The sequence below is a fragment of the Achroia grisella genome, unplaced genomic scaffold (genome assembly GCF_030625045.1).
Source record: "Achroia grisella isolate CSIRO2021 unplaced genomic scaffold, CSIRO_AGI_Agris_v1 utg516, whole genome shotgun sequence".
Taxonomy (NCBI): Eukaryota; Metazoa; Arthropoda; class Insecta; order Lepidoptera; family Pyralidae; genus Achroia; species Achroia grisella.
In genome coordinates, this window is record NW_026712909.1 from 2,316,439 (window position 1) to 2,338,892 (window position 22,454).

Below are 22,454 nucleotides of genomic sequence, written 5' to 3' on the forward strand. Positions count from 1 at the left end.
CTATTGACCTGTGACGAGACAGGTTTGTGTGTATTTTAATATTAGTACTTTAGTTATACTCCTTTGTATATTTAAATTTACTGGCTATCTCTAATTATTGTCTATAAATATTGCTCTTCTCTGCAAGATTAAAAATATAAGAGGTAGACTTCTTTTATATATTTTTTATAAATATACTAAATTGTTATAACAGTTTCCGAAAAATACATACGTATAAGTATTATTTTATTTCAAGTTTTACGTTAAACCAATGTTCCTTTTTTTATGACTCAGATTTTGTATCCTGGTTGGTGCCCATATATTATTATTGTATTGGTTTATTCCTCATTCGGTACCTACATTACTTTAAAATTATGTTTTTGTTAAACTGCTATCATAGACAAAATGTGATTTCTGATATTAATATGCCGAAATAGTTACACTAGTAGTCACTTACCATCAGGTCAACCGCATCCTCTGCCTCCTGGATATGGGATAAGAAACTTTGATCATATTTTTAAAGGCGATTGACCCTTTATTTTTCTCAATAAAAACCATAATTATCTCCATCCATTATCCGGTTGTGATTCAATGTCAATTTTTCGATGTGGCTAAGGCTTTCGATAAAGTCTGGCACAACGGCTTGATTTACAAGCTTCATCAGTTAGGTGTCCCCGACAGGCTAGTACTCATTGTACGAGATTTCCTGTCGAACTTATCGCTACCGTATTTATGCACCCCATACGAGCCGGCGTCCTCAGGGCGCCGTCCTCTCTCCGATGCTCTACTCGTTGTACACCAACGACATATTATTAAAAGTCGAAATATCGCTGTTTGCCGATGACACGGCTCTCTTTACATCCGCCAAGTCCCGTGCGACAATAGCCAGACGTCTTCAGAAAGCCGTAACGATACTGGGCGAATGGTTCCGTCGGTGGCGCATAGAAGTCAATCCCGATAAAAATGCAGCAGTGTAGTTTATCAGGAAATTCGACTCTATGAATCACCCGATCGAACTATTCGGCCAAAACATTGGGTTAATATCTCGGCGTCACCCTAGATCATAACGTTTCGTCCTCACATCAAATGTGACCGAGCCGCCTTTATTCTAGGGCGATATCCTTTTATTAACAAGCACAGTAAAATGTCGCTTCGCAACAAGCTGACATTATACAAGGCTTGCATCCGTCCCATCATGACCTACGCTAGTCCCGTATTCGCCCACATACCCTACTGCTTAATCAACAGACTGCAGGTCATTCAGAATAGGTTTCTGCGTCGAGCCACCGGTGCGCCGTGGTTCGTTCGCAGCGTAGATCTCCACCGCGATCTTAATCTGCCCTCCATCAAGCAGTTTATGAAGGAAGCGTCTCGACGCTACTTCGACTCTGCCCAATCCCACCCCAATCCGCTTATAGTCAGTGCGGTCGACTACGCACCGAGAAGTAATATCCGACATACGCGACAACGTACGTTCTCATTGACCCCGACGACCCCATAACGGCAGGTAACCTCCCCACGGGCCCACCCGTTCCACCCCGACCACACTTTTACCTTTTTCTCGATCGATCCCCCGTAAAAACAAACATGAATTATCTCTAAAGTCGTATCCGTCCATTATCTTCAGCCGCTTAAGTCCTTCCGCGGGTTTGGAGTGCCATCTGCACTCTCCCCATAACGTCCGGTGAATGCCAGCTACGGCCAACAGCATTTCGTCTCGTGGGAGTGCTTCTCTCTCAATTCAATAATTGCGTTCATTCATTGTCAAACATTTTATTTCATGTTGTAGGCTCGCTTGTGATTAGTTACTTAGGACAATACGATTCGATAAGTAATTTGATTTTGTTTTGTTGTTGTGCTGCCATGCGGCGGGGGCGGTAAGCCTGTCGCCGCCGGTTCTGCGGCCCGTCTCTCTGGCGTTCCTTGGTTCGAGACTAGTCGTTCCGAACGCGATCACTCGCGCGCACGTCGCGCAGTTCCATGCAGTACGCTAGACGATAACGCGCCCCATTTAAACGCAACACTCACTTTACTTACACAATCGGCTCATTCACACTTACGATACTACGGCACAGGCCATTATTGAATTAAGACGTCGATCGTCCCAAATTGCAGGATTGGCGGGAGTGATCCCCGAACCGGCTTTTGGACCATATGATCTGCATTGTAATCGTCCGTATTGCATGGCCCTGATCTCCGATATCGGTTCGCAGCCACGATGTGGATCAAAAGTTGAAAAGTGCATTTGTCTCTTTGTCTAGACATCCGTGTTAAGATGACTCAGTGACGATACTTTCTCGTAGTGTACAACCATATTTCTGTTTTGTGAAACGATTATGTTGGAGATGTGAATGTTGACGTTGGTGTATTCATTAGTGATAAATAATAGGGTAGTGAAATGGCTGGAGCTAGTGGAGAAGGCGGTGTTGTGGAGGAGGTATCATCAGGAAATGCAGTGGAAGGACGAAAGCGTGGTCTGAGCGGGTCTATGTCCCTCCGGACGCGGAAGTTGGGCCGGCGACTGTCACGGAGCATGTCTATAGTGGCTATGAAGTTGCCAGAAAAGGCACACAGCATTACAAAAACCTCGTCTAAATTGATGAGGACAGCCAGTCGTGATAAGAAGAATCGGTCCTTTGAGCTCTCGATAATACTTCCAGACAAAACTCAAAAACAGGTACGTATCGAAATTGACATTATTGAAAATTAATAATGTAATTACCAGCTCTTAATTGAAAACTGATAGATAAGTAGTGAAGTTAGGAAAAAGTTAAGTTTTTCAATTATAACACTGATATAGTACTTAAAACGTAATATTTAAAATAAATTATGGCAAATTAATTAAAACAAAAGCGTTAAAAAATCGCGTTGTGAATGTTTTGTATTGGATGTTAACTCATGTAAACGATCACCTAAATTATACAATCAGTGCGTTCGGCTCTATTATGGGCTCTAACCACTTATCATTATACGACTACCATTGTATTCCAAAGGGAGAACTACCTACTAAGTTGTGCTTACATTAAGTATCGGCACATGTCATTCGTATGGGTTATGCATTTAAATGTGTTTGGCTCATTGCAATTTTGTGGGTAGTTTGTTTCGCCACGCTACACGATGACGCGTGTCGCCTACACTCTGGATTTCTCCATTGATTTAATAATGAGTTGCAGACAGCGTTTGCCTACACATCACCAGCATTGCTTAGGTTGCCATTGAACTGCGAAATTCTTCAATATAATTTATTGAGTAGTCACTTTTTTCTGTTGAAAGACACCAGGGGATAAAACCAAGGGATTTAATATTTTAAATATTTGGGTTTAGTTTACCTAAAAAGTATCTTTTTATACTATATACATGTATAACTATGTACCTGCGGGTTTGCCCGTATGATATAGATATAGATATAGTATGGTGTAGGCCCCCAGCAAAGAATATTGGTGTCTGATTTTTCTTTACAGAAACAGGTACAGAAAATATTATGATTTAACTTGTAGTTGTTAGCAACGAAAGAACAGAATAATGATGTTAAAGATCAAGATCACGGATTTTAATTTATTTTTTGTTAACGCTGGAGTACTTCCGTGACAAAATAGATGTTAAATCTGTTCCGTTTTATTTAATTGCTAGGTAATTATTGTTAACATTGAAAACTACTGGTTTGGAGACATTATTTAGTTTTACCGTTCCTACGTCGAACGTAAACAAACAAAATTTTATTTCTTTTAAATATTTTCATAAGCGGCCGTTCTCATGTTCCTCTCATATTACATAGCAAATATAGTTTATGTGTAAGCAATAATCACTTAGAAAATTGTTCTTAGTATTCAACGTGTAATTATAGACAGCATATTTATATATTTACCTTCATCTATAATAAAACCCTCACGTCTTTGAATTTTTTATAGGCATTTGGATTAACTGTAAACACTTTTTAGAGAATTTGTAATGAGAACGACAGTTAACCGTGTTTATTTTAATAATGTCACAAAGGATGCTGAGCCTTTGTTAACATTATCCACATAACATTACCTAGATCATTATGGGAAACAATACGTCAATTGACATAACGGTATAACATGCTTATACTAATAACTTATAATAATAAGTTGGTTTTCTGGGAAGCTATAAAATATAAAATCAAATCCAAAGAAGCGGCTGTTACACGATATAAAAATAGACCAGCAAATTTGAGAAAATATTAAAAAAAACTTGTTATGCTAAGACAGTACGTTTGTTTTTTAGCTACATTTCCACAGTTAAATTATTAGACTGGTTTTAGATAATTTAGCAAAACTATAGCCAAATTAGGAACATAAGTAAGTAAATTTAGTAAAGCAAATAAACACGGTTCGTTAGCATTATTTTATATTCCCTATTTCTGTATAAAAAGATTATTCATTATTCCTAAAAGAAAACTTTTCTAAAGTTTAAGTACCTCCCGTGTATTTTGCAAATACAGAAATGTTAGTATCTTTGCAGAAAAAGGTAAAGCGCATTTATCTAATTGTATCAATAAAGTTAATATGGCGAATGGGGACATTCCGTTTAACGACAATGAGGAAGGCTTCCCACGTGTTGCATCGGTAGGATTGATGCACTAGGGCTGCTGGTTAATTTTATGTATCATGTAGAAATATGCATCTTGCATCCAATTCATGTTATTATATTTATATGTACATAGATTTGTTGAAATTTCTTTTTAATCTACTCCAGTGATCAGTTATCTAATCCTGTACGAATATTAATACGTTTTTTATTATATATATAACTAGTAGTGACAGCAACTTCGTACGCGTTTATATGTATTTGTAAATCGCAATCTATTGATGATAATCTAACAACAACAATAAATAAAGCATTTATACAGAGCCATACAATACTTTATTAATAAATAAATTAATACATTTGTAGGTGGCATTTTAAAAAATACACAACGTTATTTCTCCTTGTGTGCTATTTGACAAAAATATTTTGTGGATATTACATCTTAATTCCTCCCATATGGGCCAATATTATTAATTGACATTGTTAACCTTTGAAGTCAGAATAATAACCTACACTACCCAAATCACGATGTAAGGAAAGTTTTCATATTTATTAATAGGTATTTCGTATTTTTTTATATGATATTGTTACCACCTCTATTTACTAGTTTATTATGAAACTTTTAATACCTCAAAAATAGCGTTGGTGATTTAATTATTAAAATACATAACAAGAGATGTAGTTATTCGTAGTTCAATATGGTAACGAAGTAGGAGAAAGTTTTATCGCAATGAAATACACGTTAAGTAGCATGTGCATATGTTGAGCTATGATGACGCACAATAAATGAAACTACAGAAATGAGTCGATTAATTAGATGTCATAATGCTACTGTGCGTTCAGAGACATTGTTACACCACCTAATGACTGTTAATCTCAGTTATTTTATATTTTGTAATTAGTTATAATAATGGTTCCATTATAGCAAGCTGCACTAATGAAATCTCTGTTTCATAAAGTTACTATCGACCCGTTCTGGTTTCACATAGATGCATTACAAATTATTGATTTTATCAGCTTGTTCTATAACACGCATGTATTATACATATAAATCTTCCTCTTGAATCACTATATCTATTGCTAAAACTGCATTAGCATTCACTGCGACCACCTGAATTTTCTTTCCAACCTATATCTTTCTAATGTTATCATACGTATTGGGCATTCAATTTTATATAGCACGTAATCAGAATTTACAATATGGAATATTGAATGAAGGAATTAATCATCTATTATGTAAGGATTATAGTAACTGTGCTTCCGACATACATATCTCTAACACCCTGTCGTATTATTATGAAGTCTGCTGTTGTTTTAATATGTTAGTTACCTATTCACGTTTCTGTAATTATTATCTGAGTTAGAATTTCATTAATTTATATTTAATAACAAGAGTGCACTGGCAATGTGTTACAATTCAGTTGGTCACGTTTTGATCAGAGATCAATTCGTATCGTTATTACATATCGTTTATTGGCGCGAAGATGAAATACTAAAAATGTGTCACGAATATTCTATTTTACATTACGTTGTCACAATAAAAAAAATCATAAATCATATGCTATCGCTATTAATCGAATTGTATGTAGTTTTTTTTTATGACAGGTAGGGTAGGGTGAACTATACGTGTGTACAATTATGTTTAAAGGCATTGTTAATTATTTTATTGCACACAATTTTTAATCTGCAATTCTATCTACACGATACTAGGACTAGTAAAGTTTGAGTAAATTTTGGTGACTTCATATTATTTACGCCATTTGATTTCACCAAACAGATTCGGAAATTCCCAATTCCAGATTACAAATCAAAACTTACAAATATTGTGTATTTTAAAACGGCAAACAAAGAATAGTGAATTTTCAATGATTAAGTTTTTTTAATATTCATATTATGTACATAAGAAAGTTTGATTATTGCCATGACATTTTACCTACAAGTGCAAAATTATCATAAAGTTGAGGTTAATACAAAGTTTACTCGTTCCACTGTGCAGACAGTAAAATTACATACAAATGTATAGTTAACGACGTTTGTACAGAAAGTAACGAATATAATATTCAAGCAGAACTAACTATATTATATATACAAAAAGTTTTGATCAATGTTTAATTGTCTTCCATGTTATTTCATCCGTAAATTTAGTTATTACAAAAATTGCGGATGAAACAACACGGTACTTTGAATGTGTATCAAGTGTATATAAAATAACTTTTTTATTCGTTACAAGACATTGCCGATTTTTTTTATTCTGTTTGCTAAAGAATATGTTTTGCAATTATCTCCAGCCATCTTTATAGTATTAGGCGTTCATTGTCACTTTTTGCGATACACGAGCCTTAGGCGAGAGCGAACCTGTATCATGCCAGTAAATTGTGTCGGTTTATTTTTAATTTTATTTAATTTTTACTATATCATATAAATGAGACGGATATATCTTACATATTTCTCTATCTGTCAATTGCTATGCGTGTAGGTACGTGAACAAGTGAAGATAATATACATATTGTGTATATTATAGTTCATAGCATAATAAAGTTATATAGTCGAGGACATCAAAAGGGGGAATCCTACGAATGTAAAACTGATTATTAAGTAGATTTCCTAAAGCACAAGTCTTATATTTTATTCTTTTTGGTGATGATACAATCAAAGATTACAGAAGATGTATTTTTACATTTTGTTTTGAATATTTGTAAACAAAATTGTTGTTGGTGCTATTGTATGACAACAATTATAAATGTTATTATTATGTATGTGTATTATTGATAGGTACATCATCTGATATAATGGATTAGATCAGACTGTAGCATTACATATAAAGTATTTATGTCTATCAATACACATCATGTGTTAAGAATTATGTAACGAAGAGTTACTTAGTGAACGCGTTGAAGATTATATATATTTATTACTAATAAATATTGTAAGGTTCTACATCAGTGTCATCAATAGAATTCACAATTTTGAATATCTTTTGTGATTCTTATATTGCTTATATTTATATCCGAAGTAGAAGAAATAGTCAAGTACAGTCTGTATACTCAATTTATTTTATATGGTTAGTTTGATCCTTTTCTACAATTTGTTTTATTAAATATCCTTTTCTTAATATAAGTTATAATTATTTAAATAAAAAATATATTTAAATATTCTTTATTGCACTTACTTACATAATAAAATAAAATACAACATAATTATAAACAAATATTTAGTAGTTAAGTACTAGAATAAAGTTTATTATAAAAAATAAATAAAATCCTTTTCGCGCCTTTCTAAATTTTAACCTTATAGCGTAGTTAGTGCAGATAAGTTAAAACTTTTGAATCTGCACCGATGACCATTTTCTATATTCCTGTGGCAAACCGGTTGACGGTCCTGTCTGGGACTGGACGGTGTACTATAATGCTAAAACTTCCCGCAATGCCTATTGCATTCCCTGCGATCTCTTCGTAAAGATATAATCACGTGTCACGTCAACATCATGGATCTAGTTGTTTTCTTTTACAAATTCACACGAATTTTAGCATGTGTATTTCTGCTTACATTATACTGGTGTATTTTTATCTGTACGATTATAGTCGATACATATTAATATAATAACTATCATAATCTGATCCTTTGATGTAGTTATGCACTTACATGAATGGTAATATATATCTATGGTTTTTTGAAGACAGCTCCTATACAAATAAATGCAAGTATTAAAATTCATTATTAAATTATTTAATTATTAATAGTAGTAGTACTAATTTATTGAATAATGTGTGTTTATTTGGAATAATGCACCTACATTCAATGGTTAAAGAATTTGTTATATGCAATTCTGTTATATTCTGTAGTAACAATATAATTTAGGCAATAGCAGCTATCTAGATATTTCACTTACGATTGTCTAAATATTAAAGGGTTTTATTGTGTATTATTATAAAATAGGTTAAACGTTTATCTAATGCATTAACAAGGAAGCGATTTAAAAGCAAACTGATTTATAACGATAAAGATTAAAGTAGTTCATATTTCGATTATTTGAGTTTATTATTAGGTTTGTAACTTTGAATAATTTTTATTTAGTAATACATATTTTGTTAAGCATTAACTAATTTTAGTTAATGCTTATCAAGCTCAATTATGTACGAGTATTAAGAAGTCATTGGAAATAACTTTACAATTTATTAACACTTATCTGTTTTGTATGTAGGTACCACAACCTTAATTTAGATCAAAATATTTTCAATATCTAAATTACCAAAATATATATTTTTAGTGTATATTGCCATATTTTTTTATAATTTTCTTTGTGATGATTAAAGTTGAGTAGAAATTTTTAACCTTTGTAAATATTGAAATATTACAGAAACTGGGGTATAAACAGATGTTTTGTCCCAGTTAGGTTTTGTCTATTAATAATGCTTTCTGTTACATCGCAGATGAGCTGTTGGTTAACTTCTAATTTTAGAACATCCATACACTGATCTGTGGTATTATATCCATAACTCCGTACACCTTGCACTGCTACAAACGCTGTTAATGTTTTTTAAAAGTTGGCATTTTACCAAATGTTTTAGTACGTACTATAAAATTCAATAAGTCCTCGGACTATGTTATTAAATAACCAATAACAGTTATGAATTATACAACATTATAACAAATAGGACCAATAAAAAGCATATTACTAAAATGAGCATCTAAATTTGTTTACGTGTCGACTCGGCAAATACAAACGGAAAGACACAATTGTATATTGTGCCGAAAAAAAAACAGAAGTAAATGTCACAAAAATATATAACCTCAATGTAGAAATAAACGTTGTGCAAACTTTGCATGCTGATTGCACCTAGTCAAGAAACTAATAGACAATTTTTGATTATCTGAAAATGTCGCACTTGATTCAATAATCCAGGAAAGCATTTAAATTTTATTTATGCCTTTTGATACATGCCACTTTACATGCTATTTAAAAGCCACTTCAAGATTCGAGCCATCATTCTATGTTACAAAGAAATATTGAATATTCTAATTACGAAATTACATTTAATTACAATTAAATTAAATTAGGTGCTTACATTATGAAATTATAATTTTTCGGTTTTATTCAATAGAATAGAATAGAATAGAATAGAATAGAAAATCATTTATTCAAATAAACTTAATTTAAGCACTTTTGAATAGTCATAACAATTTGTTTTTATCTACCACTCGTTCGGAAAACTGTCTCATCACAAGAAGAACGAGCAAGAAACTTGTGTGTTGCTCTTTTAAATAATCCTTGTAAGTTTACATTTACAAGTCGAAACGTGTGAATACAAACTACCAACAAGCACTAATTTTTGGGTCAAATATAAATATGCAATAAGATTACATCAGTCGTAGTGATAAGAGCAGACCAGTCCCTACAAGCAGCACTCGTTCACGAGTATGACGGATGAGCCAGCCATCACTGCGCTCGACCATATTTTAGGGAGCCCATTAACCCGGCCCACCACGCCGCCACATGTCTGGACATTTTAGTGAGCATGACTACTCATTCCACACGACCACGTCACAGCTACAAAAATTACTATATGGTAGTTACAGTATTCGCACTTTACATAAGGATGCATGCGGCAATCAATACAAAAGCCGCTACGCTATCATATATCAAGAAAGCAGTATGAAAATTAAAATTGCTTACAGAACTCCAAAAAACAGAGAGTACGCACTCTACATGTGATATGTTGACAACATATTACATGTAGAGTACGTACTCTCTGTTTTATGACAGTCAGTCATGGGGGCAATTTATTTATTTCATTGCTTTTTACTTTCATTAACAGTGATGGACTGCAAACGAGTTCTAGGGAGGTTATGAATCTATGCGTAAGTTATTAATTACATTGAATTGCGTATTTTTTTTTAAATATAATATGTACGTATTACATATATATATACTTGAAAAATTATCGCATAAATACTTTATCATATCAGATTTATTTCTGTGCATTTTACCTTCTATAAAAGGAGAATTCTATAAAAGAATAATATACATTTTTTTTAAAGTTTACGTACGTGCGTTTTTTTAAACTTACTCGTATATATCTACTAGATTTTAATAAGTTTTTGTTTTGTGTAGAAGAACTATGTGAAGAATCGGACTATATGACAATTATTTGTCATATAGTCCGATTCTATTTCCTACTATATTTTTTACTTAAGATTATCTACTCTTATAACATTTTAATATACTAGTATACATATAATAAACTGTACCTATGTATATATAATTTGCCTATAACCAAGAAAACAAAAAGTACATTATCTTTATAATAATAGAACGGGGACAGCAAGTATGCGTGTTAAAATGCGAGATAAAATATGCCATAAAATTTGCAAACAAAATGACGTGGTGATTTGTTGAATTGTTTTGTGGACAATGATTTTGTACTTTGAATATGCCCAATTGTCATCGGAGTATGAAGCTTTGAACGTTAAACGGTAAGTCCCTTTGTGCGTGAGATGATGACACGATGTTGACTGCAAGATACAGATACAAGTACATATACATACTTACGTATAAACTGACTTTCTTGGTGGACATACTGCCAGGGTTGAAATTATCGCTTCAGAGAATATTTTTGACTGACTTCTCAAAGATTCAGTATTCAAATGAAGTGTATTTATAAATTTTACAATATATTATGTATTATGAAGTGTTTGACACAGCTTAAATTCAGATAATATCTACCTACCTTTTGATAGTTATTTTATATATTAAATAATACCTGATTATTTTACTTGAGAGGGTTTGATTCTTTCTTGGCTTCTTGATTTGAAAAACTTATGCCAGGTTACATTTATTCTGTATATTATACTATTTTCTTTTGTTATAATTTTTAGTCTTTTACTGTAATTTAGCCGTTAATTGTAGAAAACATTACATATCTTCCTTAATTATTTTTAGTAAATTACCAAAAATTTTAAATAAATATTTAAATAGTAAAAATAGCTATCTATGGTTCGTTCGTTTAATATCAAGACATGTAAAGCTCTACATTTATTTTTTAGTAATGAGACGACATACAAACTAACAGCGTTCCCATAATGTTATTGATGATCTGCGTACGTATATAATGTACTGTATGGATATATGTACATATAATTTGTGAATATAGTCTGAAATACCTATATAAGTACCTATCAGGTAGGCAGACTATGTTCATTTAGTCGTGTTTAATTGTGCCCAATCATCCATAATGAAAAGTGTAGGCGGACCTGAAATCTGTAGGTACAGAATACATGTATATGAAAATTTATGACGCAATATTATGTTTAAAATACCGCTTTGGATTTATCGTTCAGTAAAGTAATCGAGAGGAAACTCTTTGAAGTGTAATGAAGCATATAATTGTGCTTGTCAACGATTCGTTGGTTTTCAGGGGCGTTACCTACCTGCGCTTAATATCTACCATTGTATAGGCATCTGTTCTTATAAATTAAGTTTTGGTACTTGGGGTTATGAGAGCATTCTAGATTAGTGGTTCATCACTTTAACCCAGTTACAGGATCGATTATTGAATATTACAAATGTTTACATGGTTAATACTTTAGTGGTACAGTGTCTTTTTTTACCTGTATCCATATATTAATATTATAAAACGAAAATGTGTATCGGTCGGCGATTAAACAGTTAAACAGATTTTAATAAAATTTTAACGATGATAAATTGTATCGCGCGGACGAATAGAAGCTCCTTATTTGTCTCATAAAATAATCAAGAAATTGCGATACTTAGTAGTAGTTTAGGAAATAGAATGGTTTTTTTAATACTATATAGGCCATGTCTCTCCTAATCATATTACTAAACTATTTGCTACTAGAACTGATTAGTAGTGTAAACAATGCCGCATCAAATCGCGGCTGAAGTCGGCATTTAAATAATAAACAATGCAAGTGTGTATAAAAATAGCAGAAAAACCATTAAAATATATATTAGGTATCTAAAGCACCTAAGTATTTATCATATTTAATGGGATTTAAGAACATAAACAACTTGAAAAACGTAACTTGAATATTTTATTACATCGTTAACTATTTAGGTACCTACATTTTGTATTGTCAAAATAAACGAGAAGCAAAAATAACTTAAATTGCAGAATATATTCCCACGTAAAATTTTGAAAACTCTGTGACGTCATAGCGGCCATTAAAGATAGGAACAAACAATGGCGAATCCAGCCATGATCCACTGTACACCGGGGCGATTAAAAAATTATGTCGCCCGTAAATAGAACGGGAGAAAGTTGACACGTGCGTCGGTTACTCTCGTTTTGACATGATGAAAACACGCCGCGGCAGTTTTGGGTCAGTCTCGTAATAGTCCCGAATACCACACAATATATCACGATTTTAAATCATGAAATATGCACGTAAAATATTCTCTTGGACATGTCATAAAGATGCTACATATCATTATATTTATTATCATCCGAAAAGTTGACATGGTACTTGAATTTTGAATTTATTTTAACAAAAAGTATCGTGCCTACCTATTATTTAGAGATTTTAATCATTATAATTTACAAACACAAGTGTACAGCCATATCAAGAATCTCGTAAAGTAATCGTAAGGTTTACATTTTTTCAGGTTTTATTCTTAAAATAATAGTGTAATTTTTAACAACCTTTATTTAAAATTACACTGATATGTCGTGGGATATGAGTAATTTCTAGTCGACACCAAATTAAGAAATTCTGAGTTGATTTATATTTCTTACTGACTCTCCGGTGAAGAAAACACATAACAAACCAAAACTAATCCGAGAGACAGGTGAGGGGTTCATCATTTATTACGGTGAATCATTATATTTTGAGTAAAATGTGTATATCATGTCGAGTGTTTGGATAATAGTTCACAATATTATAATGCCACTGACTAATGCTTTTTGTTAAGATAACAATTGAGTTGGCGTACTGCTAGAATGCTGTTAGCCCTACCCAAATTTAATAATTTGAATCTAGGTATTAAATTATTGAAAACACTTTATTTTTATTAAATTTCACCATAAAAAACTGTTCAAACGTAAAACGACGTATACAAACACAATATACAAGTACAAAAAAATATCAAATTGAAATTTCATGATTTTCATAATTTTTGTGTATGTTTGAAATATTACGTGGTGTCAATGAGAACATACTCGTATACCGTAAAGATTGGTAGTACAGTTATGCAATTAGTAAAGAGAACGGCGTATATACAGTAGTGTCCTTCTCGGCCAATGGATCTGTGTGTTACTTACTCTAGAATTAGCATAAGCATTGAATTTAACGAATAAACGGAAGAAGGCTGCGAACACGAGGAATTCGGCCAGGGGTAACACATTAATATACAATTCTATATAGTAACACATCCTACCATAACATTTATCGAATTACGGTTTACGGATAAAACGGCAAACGGTACATATGATACATGGATAGATGTTCGGTTAAACAGTTACAAATGGTTGTGAGAACCCTTAAAATATGTACCTAATAGAAATTTATATTATTTTCTATTACATATTTTATGAGAAATATTGTTATTCGGTTGTGCTTAATGTAGTATTGAAATTAATATTATTGTAAAGAGAGTGTAAGGGAAATATTTTAGAATTATCGGAATTTTTTTTCCGATCATATAATAATAATGATAAATACATATACCTAATAATTATTGAATACACAGTGTTTATTGATGAACTAAATACCTACTTATATAAGATGTGATTTTAAAGAAGATTAATATATAACCATAGCTACTTCCGCAAGTGTATCTTACATTTCGACTTATTATATATACCGAGATTTATAGTAAAAAGAGACTGTAATCATTAGCCGTCAGAAAACGGTGGTCTATAATAGAAGGAAAGTGAAATGCGAAGCTGAGATCGTTCCCAGGGTTATTAGTACAACCGTAACTATAGACTGCACTGAAAACAATTAGTGCGGAAGGCAGTTCTGATATACCACGGTGTTTTTCTCTTGTAACCATATTGGTTTGTTTATTTTTAATTCTTTATTATACAGATGTTTTATATATATTTCTATAACTCAGAAAATAAATTGATATAATGGCAGACTTATTCCAAAACAGGGATTTCTTCCAGTTAAATGGCTCTTGTAATACAAAATAATTTCTTTTTTGTTATAATATATATTACGACGGGTAAAAGTGAGTTATGTAAGGGTTAAGTAATTCTAACATTAATATTGCAATTCAAATTTACGAAGCATTTTAAAATCTCAGGACAATTCACATAGCGCCATCTAGTCCCAAACTAAGCAGAGCTTGTGTTATGGGTACTAGACTACTAATATAAAATGCATTGTTAATATACATAGAAAACACCCAGACCAATACAAACAATCATACTCGTGAATACAAATGTTTGTACCGTGCGAGGAATCGAACCCACAACCATCGGATAGTAAAGCGGTGTGCTAAACCACTAGACCATCGAGGCATTCAAATTTACTAAAATATGTCATGAACTCATGATATATTTTAGACAAAAACAAAGTAATTAAGAATCTTTTCTTTTTGAAATTGGTCGATAAGTTGTATCATTGCCGGTTATATTTATATCGACAACATTTTAAGGTATACAATTGACTATTAGATAAGAGATAATAATTCCAAACTTAAAAAACTCCTTTTATTTTCCTAGATTTTAAATGACAACTATTGATATAAGTATTTATTAAAAACTTATATAATCTGTGTACCTATTATCCAATTCCATCAATATTTCATTCATGCCATGATATCCATTGTGAGTCGTAAGTAATGTTGGTAAAAGGCGCGTGCGCATTGTAAATAGGAGTTTATCTCTATATAACGGAAACGGGCGAGTCGTTCTGATAATGTTCTATTAAAGTCCTACAGTATCTATAATTATTTTAAACTATATCGAAGTGACCAGTGTATACATATATACAAAACAGATTACATAAAGCTTGTAAGTGGTCTACTATCGCACGTAGATTACGTGAGGTAAGGTTACATGTAATTGATTTGTACAATCTGTAAAAACGTGCTAGTTTATTCATTATCAGTGTGTTGATTTATACGTAGACACCGTATAGCAGATATTTAGTTAACAATTCATAATGTATGAGTATTGAATTGTATTGATTGAGACTGGACAATAAACACGCTATAATTAATATTACAAGTAGTAAATGTTTACACGACCTCAAGTATACGAAGAAACATACACCTGACATGTTTATCACTTTCCTTGAATTTATAAGAATTGCATATTTATTTGGTCATGCACAGATAAGATAACTGTATTTTAATACCTATACCGTATTACCCCTTATGAAAGCCATCGATGACGTCAGTTTTATATGTGGGTAAATTTATCAATGTATACAAAATGCATTTTGCCAGTGCAGTCATTAAATAAATTTTCTCGCCGAGTTGAATACGTAGTGTTAATGATTTATTGTAGGAACGAAAATATTTAATTGCGCCAATTTTGTTCAAGTTGACTTCATCTTAGCTAGTGTTCCTTCCAGCGAATTATGAAACAAGATTTCTGTATCATGACTTTCAAAATTCGTTTCCTAGTGTAACTATAGTCACGAACTATGTTATACATACGAGTCTATTGTTGGACAATATTTGAAGGTAAACGTTAAAATGTAGCCAATACAAGCGTGTTTCAAGTACTTTGGTAGAATTATCAATAGAGTCTATTTTTTTATCAGTACCTGTACATATATGTCCACAATAGTAGTTCTACATACTTCTGAGTAGAATGTAGGGTATGATTTAACGAGTTTTAACATTCAGGATACTAGCTGTTTTTGTGGCATAACCCACGTGGTATATAATATCCCATATTAGTTACGACATAAGTAGTTACACATGTATAGATTAGAAAATTATAAAAACTTTACCTCTGTATAATATTATAAGACTTTATATCCAATATAAGTTGATTAGGACCGACATTCATAGTAGGTAAAAAATGCAATAGTAAAATATAACCCTGGACAATTTACCCAGTATAATCGAGTCCCAAGCTAAACAGAGTTTGTGTTATATATATTAAATAACTGATAGAAGTATTTAAATACATTTATTTTTGTAAATACAAACATAATGTACACCCGGACCAATATAAATGAATCATGGTCATGAATACAAATGTTTGCATCTTGTGAGGAATCGAACCCAAGACTATCGGAAGTAAAGAGGTGTGCTAAATCATAGACCATCGTGGCAGACAATTTATTTAAACGTCTAACTAACGGTGTCAATCTAGTTTATGGCCCCATCTGATGGTAACCAGTTACCGTAGTCTATGGACAAATAGGTATTAGTACATTCTACATTTGATTCATGCTCAGTTGGGTGTAATATAATCTGGAGGTCATCACGTCATAATTTATTAGAATTATCGGTGCGCCACCACAGTTATTGTTACCTACGGTCACATGCGGTGACCGTCTCCCTGTAGGTATTTATTTCTGAGTCATACCGTTCACATTTCGCACTAATAAGTCACAATTATAAATATTGATCATAATTTATTAATTGACAAAGATTATTAACGCTATTAAATTATAACATTCAGGCATTGACGTCTGACTATTTCTAATGAGGTATATACATATTAATTATTGTTATGAATTAATAATAAAAAATATATCAAATCTTTTTTGTAATATTGATATATTAAAAGAAAGTATTGACAACATTTTTACGTCTATTATCAGAAAAATGTATGTGATCATACATATGTATATCATTGCTATTGCTAAAGAGCATTATTGGAGCCAATATGATTTGTATGATCTAAGAAGAGTTTGTGTTATATAAATTATTTAATATTACCCGGGGGGAAAGGGGATTGTTAGTAATGTGGATTGATAACCCCATTTTGATGTTATATACCATAGTGTTAAATTTTGAATTTTCGCCACGACCAACTGACCAGACTTCAAACATTGTAGTAATGTATAACTAAAAACAATTTCTAACTTTATATGAAAAAAACCTAATAGGACAGGTAATAATGATAAAGATATAATTGCAGTATTTGCTGGATTGGGTACCTACCTACATACTTTTGTTTTTTGCGGTAGTACGGGTTCCAGTCAATTAATGCCAAGTCATGCGTTATTCAAAATACTTGTACATACTCTAAATTTATACTATGCCAGAAATATTGCATTTTTAAGTGTAAATTTAAGTTCGCGTGTTAAAAAAACGTAACTGTTACATTGGTCTATTCTTTTATATAATATTAGCTGTGCTCGCGGTTTTACCCGGGTGAAATTTATAAATTTGTTATTCTGATGTATAAGCTATGTTACTGTAACGTTTTATTAACATCCTCACAAACTTTTGCATTTAATATTAATAAGATAGTTAAAAAGTATCTAACATATTAATTTACTATGGTGTATATCAAATTTACTTAAAATCTTTTGACATCAAAATACACAAACTAACACAATATAAATTAAACACAATTAATAAGAATACATTGGCATTAATACAATATAATAATTATGTTATGAAACCATATTATATGATGCATAATATGAGCTTATTACTAATTATTATATCCGGAACATAAGTGGTAATCATGGCAATCCCTTTACAAAGTTGGCTTTGGCATTACAAACAATGGTGTCTCGCACATAAACATTAATAGTTAAGAAATGTTATGCATCTTCTCTCACGGAAGAGAATAGATATTCCGTTTTTTTATGCCCAAAATTCTAGTTTCATTTACTTTGTGATATCATCAAGTGTAATTGCATGTTTTGCCAGATGTCCTGACCAAAAAAATGCGAATGATAGGTTAACAAAAAGCGGTATCCGGACACTGCCAGCACGTTGAACCGCGATATAAACAAAATTGAACTATTGTTGTTACTTTATATCACAGACTACCATTACATATTCGCATTAGTATATTTAGGTATGTAGCTGACGATAAACAGTATTTCAAATTACATATACATATTTAGTATCGATCTCATTATTAATGTAGGCATACATATATATATATATATATAAAAGACTGCAATTTAATAATTGTAACTTGCGACTTAGAGGGAAATGTTTTTTTTTTATTCAAATAAATATAAATTACCTTAAATAAAAGCCTGAGTAACACCTTATAACATTAGCAATCTACGAGTGAAAGTTTCGTAAAATCGGTACAGACGATACGGTTCCTCAGAGATTAGGAAGAACAACCAGACAGACCGACTAATAGTTTTTTTTTATGTGTTTTTATGTGAGTACTGTATATATACTGTATAAATGCATTTACTGAAAACTGTTCATTTGAAATTATAAATACACAATTAAATTTTATTTATTTGCATAGGCAAGATAGTCCTCTTTGTAGCATCGTAACTCCTAAACTAATTTTTGAGCGGTTTTTTTATTTGAAATATGATCCGATGGTTTTATGCCAAAATATGTAAAAATCTGAGCCGCTGTTTAATGATCTTTTTTCTTTCTTTTTATATATTTTTTGGGTTTATATTGAGTAATAGAATTAAAAATAATATGTATGTACGTATATGTATGTATGTACCTTTCATACAATTTTTAATGTTTAACTAAAGTTTTATTCCATACGATACGAGTATTTTTATAACTACAACTTCTGTTGTCATAATTGTTATGTTATATCGTATTGTTTAGTTCAAGAGTTAACATAATTAACATAGTATCATAACAAAGCCGTCAACATTTTACACAGTTCTCATACATTTACTTCCACTTTCGATTCTTTACCATGAGACCTGTCTGTATGAAGTACTTTAATTCAATATGTTGTTAAACTTGCTAGGATAGCATTAAAATGAGTACCTAATAACGTTATGGAACAAAAATGGTAAATGGAAATAATTATATTTTTCATGCATCTCAGTAAAATAGATTTAATTTCCATTAAAAATATTTCAGTATGCATTGAAAATAATGTATAACTATAAAATATGAATATTCCTGTTGATTGACAAATTTTGATATAAAAGTAACGATAACGTTTAATAGCTCAATACTTTTCTAAAAGTTTATTAAGCGATAAGATAATTATACATATATATACAATACATATATAGATATCTTATGATATCATAACAAATTTAAGTAACGCTAAAGATTATTCGTATTATCTATTCATTAATCTTATATAGTCCTTCATATCACACAGTGAATAAATATGTAAATGTGTGTTCGTATACATAATAAGCAGCATCTACAAGGATTGTGTTGGTGTGTATAACATGTACAATTGTACATATAATACAGTATAACGTAAAAATATACTATAACATTTCAAATACTACCTGTCATGAAACTGTACATATGTAGTAATAAACCGCGTTCAGAATAAAAACTCTTTCAGAAATTCACTGCTGTTGCCATTTTCCATCATCATTAAATTTAATGGAATTTTAATTATACTTTTTATACTCACCTCGTGCACAAATATTTTATATGGCATATATTTTAGCCACATCTGTTTATATCAATATTCTTGTGACGCAAAATTAACTATAGTAATAGGCTCTACCGATTGTGTCGTTCATAGACTACTGTAACATTGTCCTTGTAATATTTTTAATTAAACCAGATACTTGGTTCATGTTTGCCATAGTCAGATTATGCAAACTCTTAGATAAAAATAAGACAATCACGTACTGCCTTCTGTCGAAGTCATTGACTGTCTCAATCATGATCAATTAAATTAGTCATGACTTTATGCTGCATAGCTTTTTATATGAACTACTAGGTGACCTGATATTTTTTATTCAAATTATGTTGAATTTACCTTGATGCATGTGAGAATGTAGGTAACAGCTGCTGCTAAACCTTATATAAATAAATACAAGCATTGTGGTTTCTGTATTTAGTAGTTCATTGGTTTCTACAATGCGAAGTGTTTGCACATATGTTTGGATTACATTACTTAATCACATCCATAAGCTTTTGAATAGAATCTGGTAGAGACTGAACTAGATCAGAACTCCCAAACATATTTTACCTCGCAGCCGTTACCATGTTTTAGGTTTTTAGTATCAGAGCATATTTGAGGTTTGCCTTCACATGATGAGTTTCAAGGTCTGCTATTTATATCATGGATACGTTTTGTTATTCATTAACATGGACTCCGTAATAGTTCTCACAATATTGTTTTTAATATTTTTATCCTAATTTATACAGAAATGACAAGAGTCATAGGTACCAGATAAAGATAGATATAGTTAGGTATGTATATACCTTCTTCGTAGTTTGTGTTGATGCCTGTAACCTTATGGTATGGATAATCGGGAATAAATTGTATATATCGACAACTTAGTTACTACGAACGACTCTGAAGGTCTCATTTATACTTTATCTTTATATTAAAAATACTAAATTCTCAGCTGTTACTCGCCCTTACTACACGTTAGTAAAACAAATAAGTAATGCCGTCTTTGCTTAAAATTTTGAATGGTTCCGCACAACGCCAGTTTCCTAAGCACAATCTCTATTGTCCCTTATTTCTCACAAGCACGCGTCATCTTACAACAATATAGGAAAATTGCTACATTGTTTTCTTTTTTACAAAGTCGTGTGTCAGCCACAATGATATGGTACGTTACATGCTCGCCCAATGTGAACAATAGTGCCAGTGGTGGCAACCGCCAGTTGGATTGTGATAAAGTAACTTTCCACGACGCCCAGTGTACGAAATTTAGATAAACAATGTGTTCATGAACATAATAAAATATTTTTTTCATCAATATCAACAAACAGTAAATAAATAAATAAATTAAATAATCTCAGACAATTCACACAGCGCCATCTAGACCCAAGTTAAGCTAGCTAAAGCTTGTGTTATGGGTATTAGATAACTGATACATATACATAGATATTTTTTTTTTGTAAATACATACATATTATACATAGAAAATACCCAGACCGATACAAACAATCATACTTGTGAATACAAATGTTTGTGCCGTGCGAGGAATCGAACCCGCGACCATCGGTCGTAAAGCGGTGTACTAGACCGCTAGACCACCGAGGTCGTCAGTAAACCTGACAGTAAGTTTAGCACACAGTCTTTATTCCGATTATCACTAGTTCGATTCTCGCACAGACAGACAAACATTTATGCAGTATTGATAAATGATCTGCGTGTTAATTATGCATATATTTATAAAAAATGTACCTATTTAAGTATTTCTATCAGTTATAGTATAATATAGTACAAATTTGCATAGTTTCGGCCTAAATTATAGTTTTATTAGACTAAATTATATGTCCTGTGCATCCCTTAAAACATATTGTCATGATTAGTAATTTGGTTATTTATGGGAACAAAAATATACTCAATCTCAAATATAACATGCATTGTTGCTTCTAACTGAAGTAGAGATAGGAATGTAGTATCTCACCAAATAATCGTGGGGACTATTGTGTTATCTGTGGTAATACTGTATTAATAGTTTTATTTAACTTAGAATTCTCGATATTCGCCATGTAGGTATATATATGTATTTTACAAAAGAAATTAATTTTAATTGGGACAAAACTAATTATTTATTTTATGAATAATAGAATATGTCATAGCTATTCATATTTAACATTGATTTTTATATCATAATATCTTTCTAATATGGTTGTGCTCGAAGAAATATTTTACGGCGATATAAAGTAAACTTTATAGTACATCTAAAGTAATTTTTAGACCAATATTTCAAATGCAGTATGTATGACATAGAGATGGATAATAATATTACGAGTAGACTCTATGCATTTATCTAGTTTATCAAATGTTCCGGTCTTATAACTATATCCATTTTCAGCCTGAAAAACTAATTAAATATCTACTAAATTTCATTGGATTACTACGATGTATAGATTGTATTGATAT

At 31.6% G+C, this 22,454-nt stretch overlaps 1 protein-coding gene across 2 annotated transcripts in view; it reads left to right on the top strand.

Annotated features, from left to right (window-relative positions):
• The first annotated feature begins 1,928 nt into the window (after window positions 1-1,928).
• Window positions 1,929-22,454, top strand: part of LOC131847241 (uncharacterized) — a 129,852-nt gene continuing 109,326 nt past the window's right edge. Inside the window, exons 1-2 of one of the 2 annotated variants that reach the window (XM_059196757.1) lie at window positions 1,929-2,151; window positions 2,241-2,656. In XM_059196757.1, coding sequence (XP_059052740.1) covers window positions 2,378-2,656 — 279 coding nt within the window. In that variant the 5' untranslated portion in view covers window positions 1,929-2,151; window positions 2,241-2,377. Of the gene's footprint in view, window positions 2,657-22,454 lie in introns of both variants that reach the window. The other variant, XM_059196756.1, reaches the window with a different exon arrangement.